This window comes from Homalodisca vitripennis, chromosome 4 (genome assembly GCF_021130785.1).
Source record: "Homalodisca vitripennis isolate AUS2020 chromosome 4, UT_GWSS_2.1, whole genome shotgun sequence".
Taxonomy (NCBI): domain Eukaryota; kingdom Metazoa; phylum Arthropoda; class Insecta; order Hemiptera; family Cicadellidae; genus Homalodisca; species Homalodisca vitripennis.
This window is the reverse complement of record NC_060210.1, coordinates 31,077,531-31,090,451: the sequence shown is the minus strand read 5'-3', so window position 1 is coordinate 31,090,451 and position 12,921 is coordinate 31,077,531. Positions and strand designations below refer to the sequence as shown.

The 12,921-nt window shown below is 32.3% G+C and overlaps 1 protein-coding gene across 9 annotated transcripts in view; it reads left to right on the top strand.

Moving 5' to 3' along the window:
* LOC124359102 (calcium/calmodulin-dependent protein kinase type II delta chain-like) overlaps positions 1-11,119 on the top strand; it is a 28,459-nt gene extending 17,340 nt beyond the window's left edge. For 6 of the 9 annotated variants that reach the window (XM_046811554.1, XM_046811548.1, XM_046811551.1 and 3 more), the window contains 3 exons: positions 6,749-6,829; positions 9,064-9,106; positions 10,197-11,119. In XM_046811554.1, the coding sequence (XP_046667510.1) occupies positions 6,749-6,829; positions 9,064-9,106; positions 10,197-10,294 (222 nt within the window). In that variant the 3' untranslated portion in view covers positions 10,295-11,119. The remainder of the gene's footprint in view (positions 1-6,748; positions 6,830-9,063; positions 9,107-10,196) is intronic. The other 3 variants (XM_046811556.1, XM_046811549.1, XM_046811550.1) reach the window with 2 other exon arrangements.
* The last annotated feature ends 1,802 nt before the right edge of the window (positions 11,120-12,921 follow it).

The following is a 12,921-nucleotide window of genomic DNA, read 5'->3' as shown; positions in this document are numbered from 1 at the left end:
GTATTGTGATCACGTATATAAGCTGGAAGTCATTCACAAATAAGACAAAGAGAACTGGGCCCAAAACAGATCCTTGCGGTACTCCACGGGTAACAGGTAGTGGATTGGATTTGATGTGAAGTAGTTTACACCATAAATGGTAGTTTTGCAGCTCGACTATTTGAGATCGGCCTGTGAGGTAACTTACAAACCATTTGTTAGCTGTGTTTCTGATTCCTAATGATGTTAATTTCTTTGAGATGATGTCGTGGCCCAGGCAATCAAACGCCTTGCTGTAGTCAAGAAAGAGTGCAGATACGTATTGTTCTTTGTCTATTTGGTCAATAACATGTTCAACAAGGCTGATGATGGCAGAGCTTGGTTGATTTTCCTTTCAAAAATCCATGTTGCTTTTCGGTTATCAGATTTTCTTGTTTTAGGTGAGCCATGAGTCTGTGTAGAGCTATTTTTTTTCTATGATTTTTGAGAATGTTGAGATTAGAGAGATGGGACGGTAATTTTGGACTTCCAGTGTTGAACCTTTTTTTATGTTTGGGGTATACTTTAGAGAGCTTAAGGGCTGTAGGGAACTCACCAAGGCTGAAGGACTTATTAATTTATGCTGACTAAAGGCGGCATTAGCTCTTCAGAGCAGTGTTTCACAATTTTAGAAGAATATTCATCCACTCCACTTGAAGAATTTTGATTTTAGGGCATTTATGATGTTCCGTACTTCATTGATGCATGTTGGGGTTAGATATAGAGATTTATCAACATAGTTAAGGGGAGTTTCGTAATTTTCATTATCATCTGCGTCCCCTGGGGAAGCAGTTATTCTGTTTCAGCGTCAATGTTCTGCTACTTCTGTGAAGAAGGTGTTTAAAGTGGTCTGCAGTTTTGTGTGGGGTTGTCCACATGTTTCCCATTCACTGAGAGACATATGTTTAGCTGTAGTTGATGTTTTCCTCTTCTTTCATTGTTTAAGACATTCCAAAGAGCTTTACTTTTGTTGTCAGCTGAGTTGATGAAGTCAGCATTAGCATTTTTTCTTATTTCTCTAAGTTTTTTATCATAATTTTTCTTTTTTAAACCACCATATCTTCTTTGTCTTGGGTATTTCCTGTGGTCTCAAATTTGTGCAGGGCTTTTAGAAAGTCATTTTTAAGGTCTTTGGCCTCGTTGTCATAATACACATGTTTCCTTTTGTGTTTTTGACTACATTTTTTAAGTAGGACAGGCAATGTCTAGCGTTGCTTGGAGAGTTTCTATGAAAGAATGTTGTATGCTTGCTCTGCATCTGGGGCCATATAGACAGCATTCCAGTTTTTATTCATTAGAGAGATTTTATCTGGTCTGTATTAGAATAACAAAAGTTTCTCTTGAGAATGATTCTGTGGAGGGATGTTTACTCTCCAGTCATATATTTTATAATTTGAGCAGTATGTGTCAGAAAGTCCCAGTTTCAAGTATGGCTGTGCCAATGTTTGTCCTCGATTATGTTTGTGCATATGAAGTCAATTGAGGGTGGCAGTGCTATGTGTGATACGTGTTGCAGGAAGTGGCAGTCTTCGGATGTTATGGGTGTGTAGTTTCATCTTCTAGGATAGTGTTGTCTAGGTTGTTTTCATCCTGTCGATGTTTATGTCTCCAGCAAGCATGATTGATTTACTGTGTGCTTGAGTATATTCTAAGATGTTGGATAAGGCATTTTACACCGGCTCGTACATTCTCTTTGGGAGATCGATATACCCCAAGAATGTGTATGTATTTACCCATGGATTCAATTACTGCCATGGCTGCTTCACAGTTAAATTCTTGGCAGAGGTGGGATATGTCAGTTGCTGTTGTGCAGTTTTTTGAGGGTTTCTTTGGCATATATGGCAACACCACCAAGCTTATGATTTTTCTCTGCAGTATTCTGCTATGAGAAAGTACCCTTCAATTTTTGTACTCTCTATTTCTATTTTTTTCAGGCCATGTTCAGTAAGCCATAGCCATGTAAATGGTATGTATTCGTTTGAAGAGTATACGGACATGATACTGATTTACGGCAAAGTTAACAAGAATGGTTTAGCTGCAGTTCAGGAATATCGTGATACTTTTCCACATCGAAGAACACCTGATCGCAAAACATTTGAAGCTGTGGAGAGACGACTTAGAGAAACTGGTAGCTTTAAACCGAAGCGAATAGATACTGGTCGTCAACGTAGCGCAAGGAACTATAATAATGAACAAGCAATAATAAATGCTGTAGAAATTATCACCAACCACAAGCACCAGACAATTATCACGTCAGTTAAATATTTGCCAGTCAAGCGTATGGCGGACACTTCATGAAGCACAGTTGTACCATTCCATATAACACGTGTTCAAGACTTATTACCCGCAAGATCTTAATAAACGGAAGATGTTCTGGCCGCTGGTTAAGAAGAAATTGTTTACGACATCAGTATTTTTCTTCAGCGTATTCTCGTTACTGATGAATCCTGTTTTACTAGAAATGGAATTGTAAATTTTCATAATACCCATACTTGGGCGTACGACAACCCACATGAAACTGCGACGAGGCATTTTCAACATACATTTTCAGTCAATGTATGGCTTGGTGTTCTGGGTTGATAATTTGATTGGTCCATTTTTTCCTCCCTAATCGACTTAATGGAGTAGCGTACTTAAATTTTTTTAAGAACAAACCTGCCTACCCTCTTGGAAGATATTCCTGTTCAAAACAGAATAAATGCATGGTTTATGCACGACGGAGCACCTCCACATTTTTCTAATGATGTGAAAAACTATTTAAATGATACATACGGTAGACAATGGATTGGTCGAAATGGACCAGTAAAATGGCCACCACGTTTCTCCTGACCTCACGCCAGCAGACTTTTTCTTATGGGGTTGGATGAAGTCAATTGTTTATTCAAAACGGATTAACACCATAGAGGAGTTACGTAATCGCATTACAGAGGCGGCAGAAACTATCAAGAATGCTCCAAACGTTATGAAACGCGCTAGAAAAGAGTGGATTCGTCGTGCGAAAACGTGCATTGCTAACAACGGAGGACGCTTTTGAGCAACTATTATAGGTGATTATTACAGTTTTATAAAGGTAAATACATTTTATGTTAATGTTCAGTCTAGAATAAATGATCAGCTGTTACTCACAACCTAAACATTAGTTAATATTTTATGCAGATAAGAATATGCATTTTTGTGCGTCCTGTTTTATTTTTAAATAAAGCTAAATTTCAATACCTATTATTAATTTTTTTTTCCTAAGTAATTCACATGAATCTTTTCAGAATTAAATGTTCTACAAATCTGTTTAAGAAAAAAATGACCTTTATTTAACATTTATGGAAGTAATCTTACGTTAAACACAAAAAATGTGTTATTTCTTTGCACCAATTCTTGTGTTTTACGTAAGATATCTCTGAAAGTATTGCATTTACAGCTCAGGGACGAATTTTAATAAATTTGTCAGATATAAAAACATAAAAAAACAATCGTATTTGTATCTTTGTAACTACCTTTTACCATTTTTATACGGCCTGACTTCACCAAGGGTTCTGAAATCCGGGCGAAATCGTTCGCTAGGCGTAACTTGCTAACGAAGCGTTTCCGGGCATATGGTTATATGAACTTTTTTTACTTGTTTTTAGCTATAGAAATAAGCTCCCGAGAGATTGCCGTTTAGTTTTGAATCACCCTGTATATATATAATTTTTTCAATAAACATTGAATCACAAAAAGTACTTGTTCCGCTGGGACTCGAACCCGGATCTCTCAGGTTTTTTGGTCTTCCGATCATATATTAGTTTGGTTATTTAAACGCATATCTGACAGATATGGCCAAATACACAATAATTGAATCTTAAAAAGTAAGGGCTCTGTGGTGTAATGGTAGCACATTCACCCGGCAAGTGAGAGATCCGGGTTCAAGTCCCGGCGGAGCAAGTAGTTTTTGTGATTCAACGTTTATTGAAAAAATTAAATTCGGCTATTGCCATTTATACAAATTTAATGAATGTAAATAATATATATATATATATATATATATATATATATATTATATATATATATATACAGGGTGTATATTATGTCTGGAAACACCCAAATATATCCTTTAATAATTTAAATATAAATTTGAAACCTCTTACAATCGTGATAGAGATTGGGCATCTACTTTTTGGAACAATGTTTTGTTATGTCACACCAACGGGGGACGTCCTGCCGAGGGTTATCGTGAATATTCTTAATGGAAGCCTATAACCTTGTGATACATAATTTTAAAGGTAATAGTTTACTGAATTGAATGCCACAAACCGCATCTCAAGGGAATTATTCTATCAGAAAATAGAGCATTTTTAGTATTGAAAATTTACTGATGTTCAACAATGTAATTTTAACATGGTTCTTGCCACAAAATGTGTTACACTAATAATTTTTTTAGCATTTTTTTTAAATGTTCAATAAAATAAAACAAAAATTTCATTTTAAGCTGGTTCTATTAGCACAAATTTGCCAGTTTTTTATTACAGTACAATTATGGAAATACTTATGTTATTGATTTCTTATTACAAATAAAAAATAATGTATGCTGTTAGAAAAGTCTTACAACAAACGTTTTACCTGCATTTGGTGTCAAAGCAATTGTTCGAACTGTGTTCCTTCTACGGTTTGACAATGAGCCAATCTTGTGTAAAATGATTCGACAGAGTTGCCTAACATTTCTTCAGTTATTAAAGCAATCTCCTCTATAATCCTGTTTTCTTAGGTCTTCCAAATTATGAGGCTTTCTTCTATAAACATTGGATTTTAAATGACCCCATAGGAAATAATCGATTGGTGACAAATCCGGAGATCTTGGAGGCCATTCGATTTCTCCTCTTCGGCCAATCCATTTATGAGAGAAACCTTAAATCCAAATACTCTCTTACCTGTCTGCCCATAATGGGGTGGAGCACCATCCTTCTGAAAACCATACATTATCAAAGTATTCTCCTGATGCAATTTGAATAGCTGGGATTATTTCATTTTGGAGCATATTGTAGTAAAGTTCGGCATTTAAATTTCCATTGATGAAAAAGGGTCCAACAATTTTGTTACCTAAAATTCCACACCATACGTTCAGTTTTTGTGGTTGCTGTGAATGGGACTCAGTAATCCAATGTGGGTTTTCACTAGCCCAGTAACGGCAATTGTGCCTGTTAACATTGCCATTTAGGAAAAAAAGTTGCCTCACCAGAAAATAGTATGTTGGTCAGAAAATCTCTATTGTCATCAACATTTGCGCATCACAAGTTCACTCAAAACTCAACTCTTCTGTCCGTAATCATCCTCACTTAACTGTTGGACTAAATGAACTTTAAATGGTTTGTATTTATTAATTTTCAAAATCTTACTCACAGACATAGGGTGCATATCACGTTGTTGCTGTGCAGCTTTTCTGAGCGATGTATGTGGGTCTTCAATAAATGTTTGCAAAACATCTAGTGCATGTTCTTCATCTGTTGCAGATTGTATCCTACCGGACTTTGGCCGATTACGTACACTCCCTGTCATTTTCAAAACGCTCATAGTTTTTGATATTGTTGAAACACTTATGGGATTCCCTTTCTGGGAAAGTGTCATTAAACAAAATTACAAACTTCCCGATAAGATCTTTGACGATCGCCATATCCTCACATCATCAACAGAGTTCTCTTTCAGACAATTCCATTAAAATTCCAAATAAAAACTGAACTACTGTAATTAGATAACTTGTTGACAGCAATGCTTCAGAGACACTGATTAACTCGACAGGAATGATATGACCTTTGTCCATTTGTAATTCCCAAGCTTAGACCTGTCTAGTGAAAGCTCCATGCACATGCTCAACAAACTGAAACCTGTAGACCAGATGATAATTAACACAATAATGTATCTCATAGGCTAGTGACCTTTGTCTCTTTAAACCTTCCTGCTGACTGGAAAACACCAAGTACAGATTCATAAGTAATCAGAGAAAGTGACTCATAAGTTTTATTCATTGTAATAAAAACTGGTAAAATTTGTACTAATGAAACCAGGCTTAAAAATAAATTGTTTATTTTATTTTAATTGAACATTTAAAAAATTGCTAAACAATTAGTGTAACACATTTTGTGGCAAGAACCATGTTAAAATTACATTGTTGAACATCAGTAAATTTTCAATACTAAAAATGCTCTATTTTTCTGATAGAATAATTCCTTTGAGATGCGGTTTGTGGCATTCAATTCAGTAAGCTATTACCTTTAAAATTATGTATCACACAAGGTATAGGCTTCCATTAAGAATATTCACGATAACCCTCGGCAGGACGTCCCCCGTTGGTGTGACATAACAAAACATTGTTTCCAAAAAGTAGATGCCCAATCTCTATCACGATTGTAAGAGGTTTCAAATTTATATTTAAATTATTAAAGGATATATTTGGGTGTTTCCAGACATAATATACACCCTGTATATATATATATATATATATATATATTTTTTTTTTTCAGTATAATTCTGATTAATTATTCAAATTATTGATACCAAGAAGGTAATTAAAATTTTGGATGAATTTAAACTAATAAATTAGACATATAATAGACATTTTACCATGTTGTATGAAATGTTTACATGTAATTTGTAAGATCATGATGATTACTATATTTAGTTGTTTTAGATTTCATATAAAATTATGATGTCGGTCTGTTTCTTGTAAACCTTATTACTTTTTATTTGTTTCTTTTACTTTTAGAAAATTAAAACTGTAAAGAAACTTCATCGTCAAGAGACTTTGGACAGGCTGAAAAATTTTAATGCTAGAAGAAAGTTTAAGGTAATAATAAAGCAATATAATAAAGATTTTTCATTAAAAATAATACTTGATTTCAAATGATGTACCAAAAATGCAAATTCATTTAACTTAAAAAAAATCTTTTGCTGTCCACTTATTAAGTGTTGAGAGTGATGCTCCACCAACAGTGTGATTAGCCTCTGGAGTTTTGATTAATCTGAGAAATCCAGGAAAGTCCACATGGATAGTGCGAGTTCTTAGAATATTAGCGCACCAAGTTCACTAGTGGTCATTTACGCTTTAAAGTTTGTCCAAGACACTTGTGTCTATCTCTTTATATTGGAAAACCTGTTTCGTTTAGCCAATTGAGTGTGGTTCCAGTATTAATAGTGTGTGTGAATTGTGTTTTCACTTATCTTAAAATGGAGAAACTTTCTTAAGTGACTAATAATAAACATCGCCAAGTTGTTATCAGCCATAAAAAAAACCATATATTGTAAATAGTTATAAAAGTTAAGTAAGTGAAAATTAACATCTTTAATTAACATCTTTCAGTTGATATTATAGTTCAGACGGTTTCAAATATACTAGGAGTTCAAAAAGGTTTTGGATTATTTCAGCTAATAAGAGAATGAAAATCTCTTAGAAGTGACATCCACATTGTCCCACTTTATGTTGACTAGGAATTTCCGTGCTCTTCAGACTCATATAACTGTATAAGGCTCTAGTGCCACTTATACAGACTAGGTACCTGCTGTGAATTTTTATTAAAATTGTTGAAGATGTGTTTTTTTTAATGAATTGTTGGATTATTGAGTTATTGTTATTAGCACTATGTATTGTTACATATTCTGTTTTATATTGTTAGTTACTTAGTGTTCTATTAGATCTATATAAATTTGGATATTGTCTGTTGTTAAAAATATGTTTTTTTTTATTGATGTTGTACTGCTGTGGCATTTCTATTATGTTGTCTATGATCTTGTTTTTCTATTATTTAGACCGTCACTTTTTTGTGAAATGGTTTTTCAATTGTTAGAAAATTAAATAAATATAACCCTCACTAGATGAAACTGAACACTCCTTTTCTAAATTTCCTGAATAAACTATAATGCTTTTTACCTGTAGTAAGACACATCTGTTGTCCTAGTGAAAAAAATTATGGACAATCCTTAGAATGTTTTTCTTTACTCTCAACACTTGATTAGTGGACTATATTATTTTCATATTCTATATTATCTTGTAAAATATATGTAGTATAATTATTATAGATAATAAAAAATATGCAATTTTCAAAATTTATTGTTGGGTGGAAAAAGAATACGATTTAAGAATAATAAAAATAGGAATTGCAATAAGAATTGGGAGAGTTTTGATTGCAAGATATCAAAAGTTTCTATCCTAAAAATTATCCTTTTCATCATGGTAGATCATATTAAATAATGTTTATATCAACAAACAACCCTTTTCTTACGATAAATAGTCTTCATCGCACACTACTATATGTAAATCACTTACAAACAGGCACTGGGCGATTTTAGTTCATGCAGGATGGGGTAAATACCCTTCTGCTGCTGTGATCCCAGTATTCCCACCACTGCTCGGTTCTCGCCCGCTTGCTCTATTTCCTGACCAGGTCACTGCCACTTATTGGCTAACCTCACAGCAAAACACAAGCTTCCTGGATACGTCTATGGCTATATTACTCTGTTCAATTAATATTTTATGCTTGTTTAGGCCTACACACAAAAATACAATATACTTATAGAATAGGAAAGTAGCTGCAGTGTAAACAAAATGGTGTGAACGATACACGATCTACACAGCTGATAAAAGAGAGACGAGGAGATGCTTGTCCCACTCCCTACCATTGGAGGAGGGCCCCTGCTGCTCGTGGCTGTTTAGATATTTGCTTCTGCGCATGTTTCTTTGCAAGCGGTTTGTCTGTAACAGTTGACATTTGTTGTTTATCTTTAAGTGTTTAATAAAATAAATGTGTCTTCCGACATATCTTAGTTTAGTTTTTTAATCATAGTGTATGACAGAAATGACCAAATAAAAAATTAATTGAATCATGAAAAGTAAAGGTTCTGTGGTCAGTTGTACTATGATCACGTTGACGATTGAGAAATAAGGGTTTGGGGCTCACCAGAGCAAGTATGTTTTTTGAACCAATCTTTATTTAAATTATATGTATTATTAAACACATATGTGTGTTTTCCTATGTTACGTTTTGATGTAGATTCAATACAGAACTAACATTAATATTATTTCAGGCTGTTGTTCATTCCAGTCTGTTTCTCTCTTCTTTTTTAACGAGTAAGTTTATTTTTAAGTTTAACTATGAATACAAATTTAAAGTTTGAACACTAAATAAAATGTATTTAAAAGTAGCATGAACTATTTTCTACTACTACTTACTAGACATTGCGCATTACTGGTATATTGAAGGAAAATAACCCTCGAGATAGTTCCTCTAAGGTAATGTGTCAAAATTTCAGAGGTTATGATCCCGAATGTATATGGCCATCAGTGAGAGCTTCAGCATTACCTTACAGTGCTGGTCCACTCTGCTTTTGATGAACGAAAAACCAGCAATTTACCACAAGTAGCAATTTCAATTGAGTGGAAGAACTCATTGTTTCACTTTTTTCATCTATTTCTTTTGAACTCTTAATTCTCCAAACAATTTAAGTATAATAGTACTTTAACATTTATTAAACCGCACATATTAATTTAAGATTTTATTATCAAGATATTTAATAAAATGTAAGCTGAAATTAAACTGTATAAGATAACTATAGTGTGTTTCTAAACACAATATTGAAATATTTATTTACTTTGATTTCTACATCCTGGATTTTAGCTAATCATAAACTCTCTGTTTTGTGAAGTATTGTAAATTTTCTCAACATTTAAATTCCCATAATTTAGCCAGTTTGTATTTTTGCAACAACCACCAGCACCAATTCCAGCAGTGATTATTGTACATCAATTTTTAAACCCTTCCTGATATCGAGAACATGTTCCTGGCCAGATTTACATTATTTATTAATTGATATTCAATTGGATTTAGTTTACCTTACTCTTTAATATTCATAGAACACAAGCCCTGTCAATCCCTAATTGTTCTTAAAATTAAATAAAATGTTTAAAGTATAAATTGGAAAGAAATATTTTATTAATTCTATAATTAAAAATAAGTGTAAATGCGTTTTAAGTTCATAATTGTTCTTAAGGTGTATTTATCTAGGTCGTTTTTTATATTTTTGTAATATTGAAATATCACAAGTTATTTATATATTTATTATTATATACTGTTATTTCATGTTAATATGTCTATGCAAAGTTTTAAGTGATAAGGAATAAGATATTTTACTAATTTACTTTCATTTTTATTTTATTATAGTGTCAAAAAAGAAACAACAAGAAAACGCAGTAGACCAGAGATCTTCAAGTACCTCTGTTATAGGACCTTCAAAGAAGGCTAACAGGACAGGAAAATAAATAACACAAAATACTTTTAAATGTATAATAAACTCTTTTTTGCCATAAAAAAAGTATCAATTGGGTTAAAAATTAAAAGATTTACTCAAAGCTCTACAATAATAATGATTTGAATTTAACCTATGGACCTTTATTTGATACTAGAAAATAATAAATAGCCTGTTATTAAGAGCCAAGTAGGAAATAAGACATACCTTATACCCCCATTTTTGGTGCTTTGATCATCATACAATATCTTTAAAATGTTGGTATTGTCTAGTTTCATTCATTACAAGACGGAATCTATTAAAATTTAACTAATGTCCATTGCAAACATTCAAGGAATGGTAGTTCTGTTTCTAAACAAATGAATCAATTTAAATCCAGTGTTTGGTTTTTCACACAGGCATCTTTCAAAATTTACATCAAGACACAAGATTATACTCTATTTTGGCTCCCATGAACCCTTGTTGTTGCTTTTGGATAATTCATAAACCAGTAATGCTCACCCAAATAAATATACAATTTTTGACAAGTATGCTGTACTCTTAAATAACTATGTTTCACATATTCATTTGTTTGCATTTATTTGTTATTTTAAAGAGATAAAAAAGTATAGTATTAATTTGATAGATATTATGCTGAATTTTTAAAATCATTTTTATTCTATATAGTAAAATAGACTGCTTACATTAAGGCTTCTGAGAACGGTGTAATGAGATAGGAGGACAAGTAGTAAAAAGATTTCTTCAATGGGAAATCTCATGACTGTCAGTTCTGCTGTGTAGATAGCCAGAACTAGGTATGTAGCTTAGGGTTTCTTTTAATGTTGTCAATTTGCTGCAGGACTCTTGAGAAAAAATGTTTGTTGTATCAAAGTTAACACATTGAAGTCCATGCTTGAGCAAGGCTCAAAAGTCATTGTTCAATTAGTTTGCTGGTACATTGGAAGCACACTTGGCAAGCTTGCCTGCACAACAGTGTGTTTACATTAGAAGCAAGTGATAGTTGCCAACATATCAGCCAAAATGGAGTTATTGGACAATGAGGACTGATACTAGAGAATGATATTTATAATAATTGTTAATTTTATATGCTGAAATAGAGAATGTTGGGTAAATTAATATTTTATGGATAAAGAAGAAGGTGGGAATACACTTGAATTTTCCCTGAGCTAATAAAACAACCAGATAATTTTTATGAATATCTTGGCTAGTAAATTTTATTTCATATTAGACAAAATCTGTCCAAAAATACAGAAGCATACTTATTTCTGAAAGTGTCTATAGCCAGAAGAAAAAAATTATGGTTACTTTGAGGTAATTTGTTTAAATTTATTAAAAGTAATGCTTTTTCTTTACTGCACAGTGTATATGAAGCCAGCCCACTTATGTATCTATAAGAAATAATGTTAAATTTCATTGTGCTCAAAATTGAATTTCTCTGTTGTTACTTTTAAAACATTATGCACAAATTATATACAATAATTGCACATCACTAGAAATTCTGCATCAAAATTTCACTTTACTTGTTTATTTTTCATTAGTAATTATATAATTTCATGAAAATAAATAAACTACTTTTAAGTATAGTACTTTTAAGACTGTTTCACATAGAATGAAAACCAAAATAGCTAATTATACAGCATGCCTGGAGGTAGAAAAAACAAGACAGTGTTATATTTTGAATGAAATATTTATTTAATTTAATAGAGTATGAAAAAGAAATGTTACATTATAGGATAGTTTTTTTTTTGCTTTTTTTGTTTTTTTTTTACTTTTTGGCATTTCCTAGCTTAACCACTGTAGGTACAAGAAAAATTAACCAAGACCTTTTTGAAGGAAATTTAATTTTAGTTAGGTTTGAGCTAGGACCTCTGATTTTGCTGCTACAGAGCTTTCAAGAAAAGACTGCACGGGACTGATATTTTGAATATTTAGAGAATTCAAAAATGACAAATTCTTAAATTTCAGAATTTTCCCTGCTGTTACAAGAGCTTGGCTATAATTGTCCCAAATATCAAGCTGTAAGGTCCTGGGATGCCATGATTAGGTGTTTGCTTAATTCAGGGATTAGTTGAATTTTCAGAAAGCCAAGCCATAAGAGGTGATTTGTTGAAACTGGAGATTAGGTTATCAGGGATTAAAGCCAACCAGAGCATATGTAAATTATCTCTTTAAGCAGTTATTTTAAAGAGGGTTACAGTTTACTGAGTTTTTTTTATTAAAGTTTAATAGTTGCGCTGCATTGAAATTTAGTACAACAAGTAGTTAGGCATTTTTTCATTCTTACTGTAACAAGTATTCTTAGTATGTTAAGAAAACTAAATATCTTCAAATTTATACAATTATTTATTAATAAAAATATATTATCAAATTTACCTTGTTATACAAAAATGTATTATAGTGGTGTAAAATCAAATCTATAAATGTGAGAGAAAATGTTTTCCTTAAAATATAGCACTGATTAAAAATGTTTTACTCATATATCTAATAATATAATCTAGTAATTAAGCATTATAGCACAAATTTAAATATAAAACCACAGGTTTTCCAGTAAAAGTAACATTTTAAATATAATAATTAAGATTATTCTAAGAAAATAGAACCTGAAAATCCAGACAATTGTGCAGTCCAGGACATTATTCC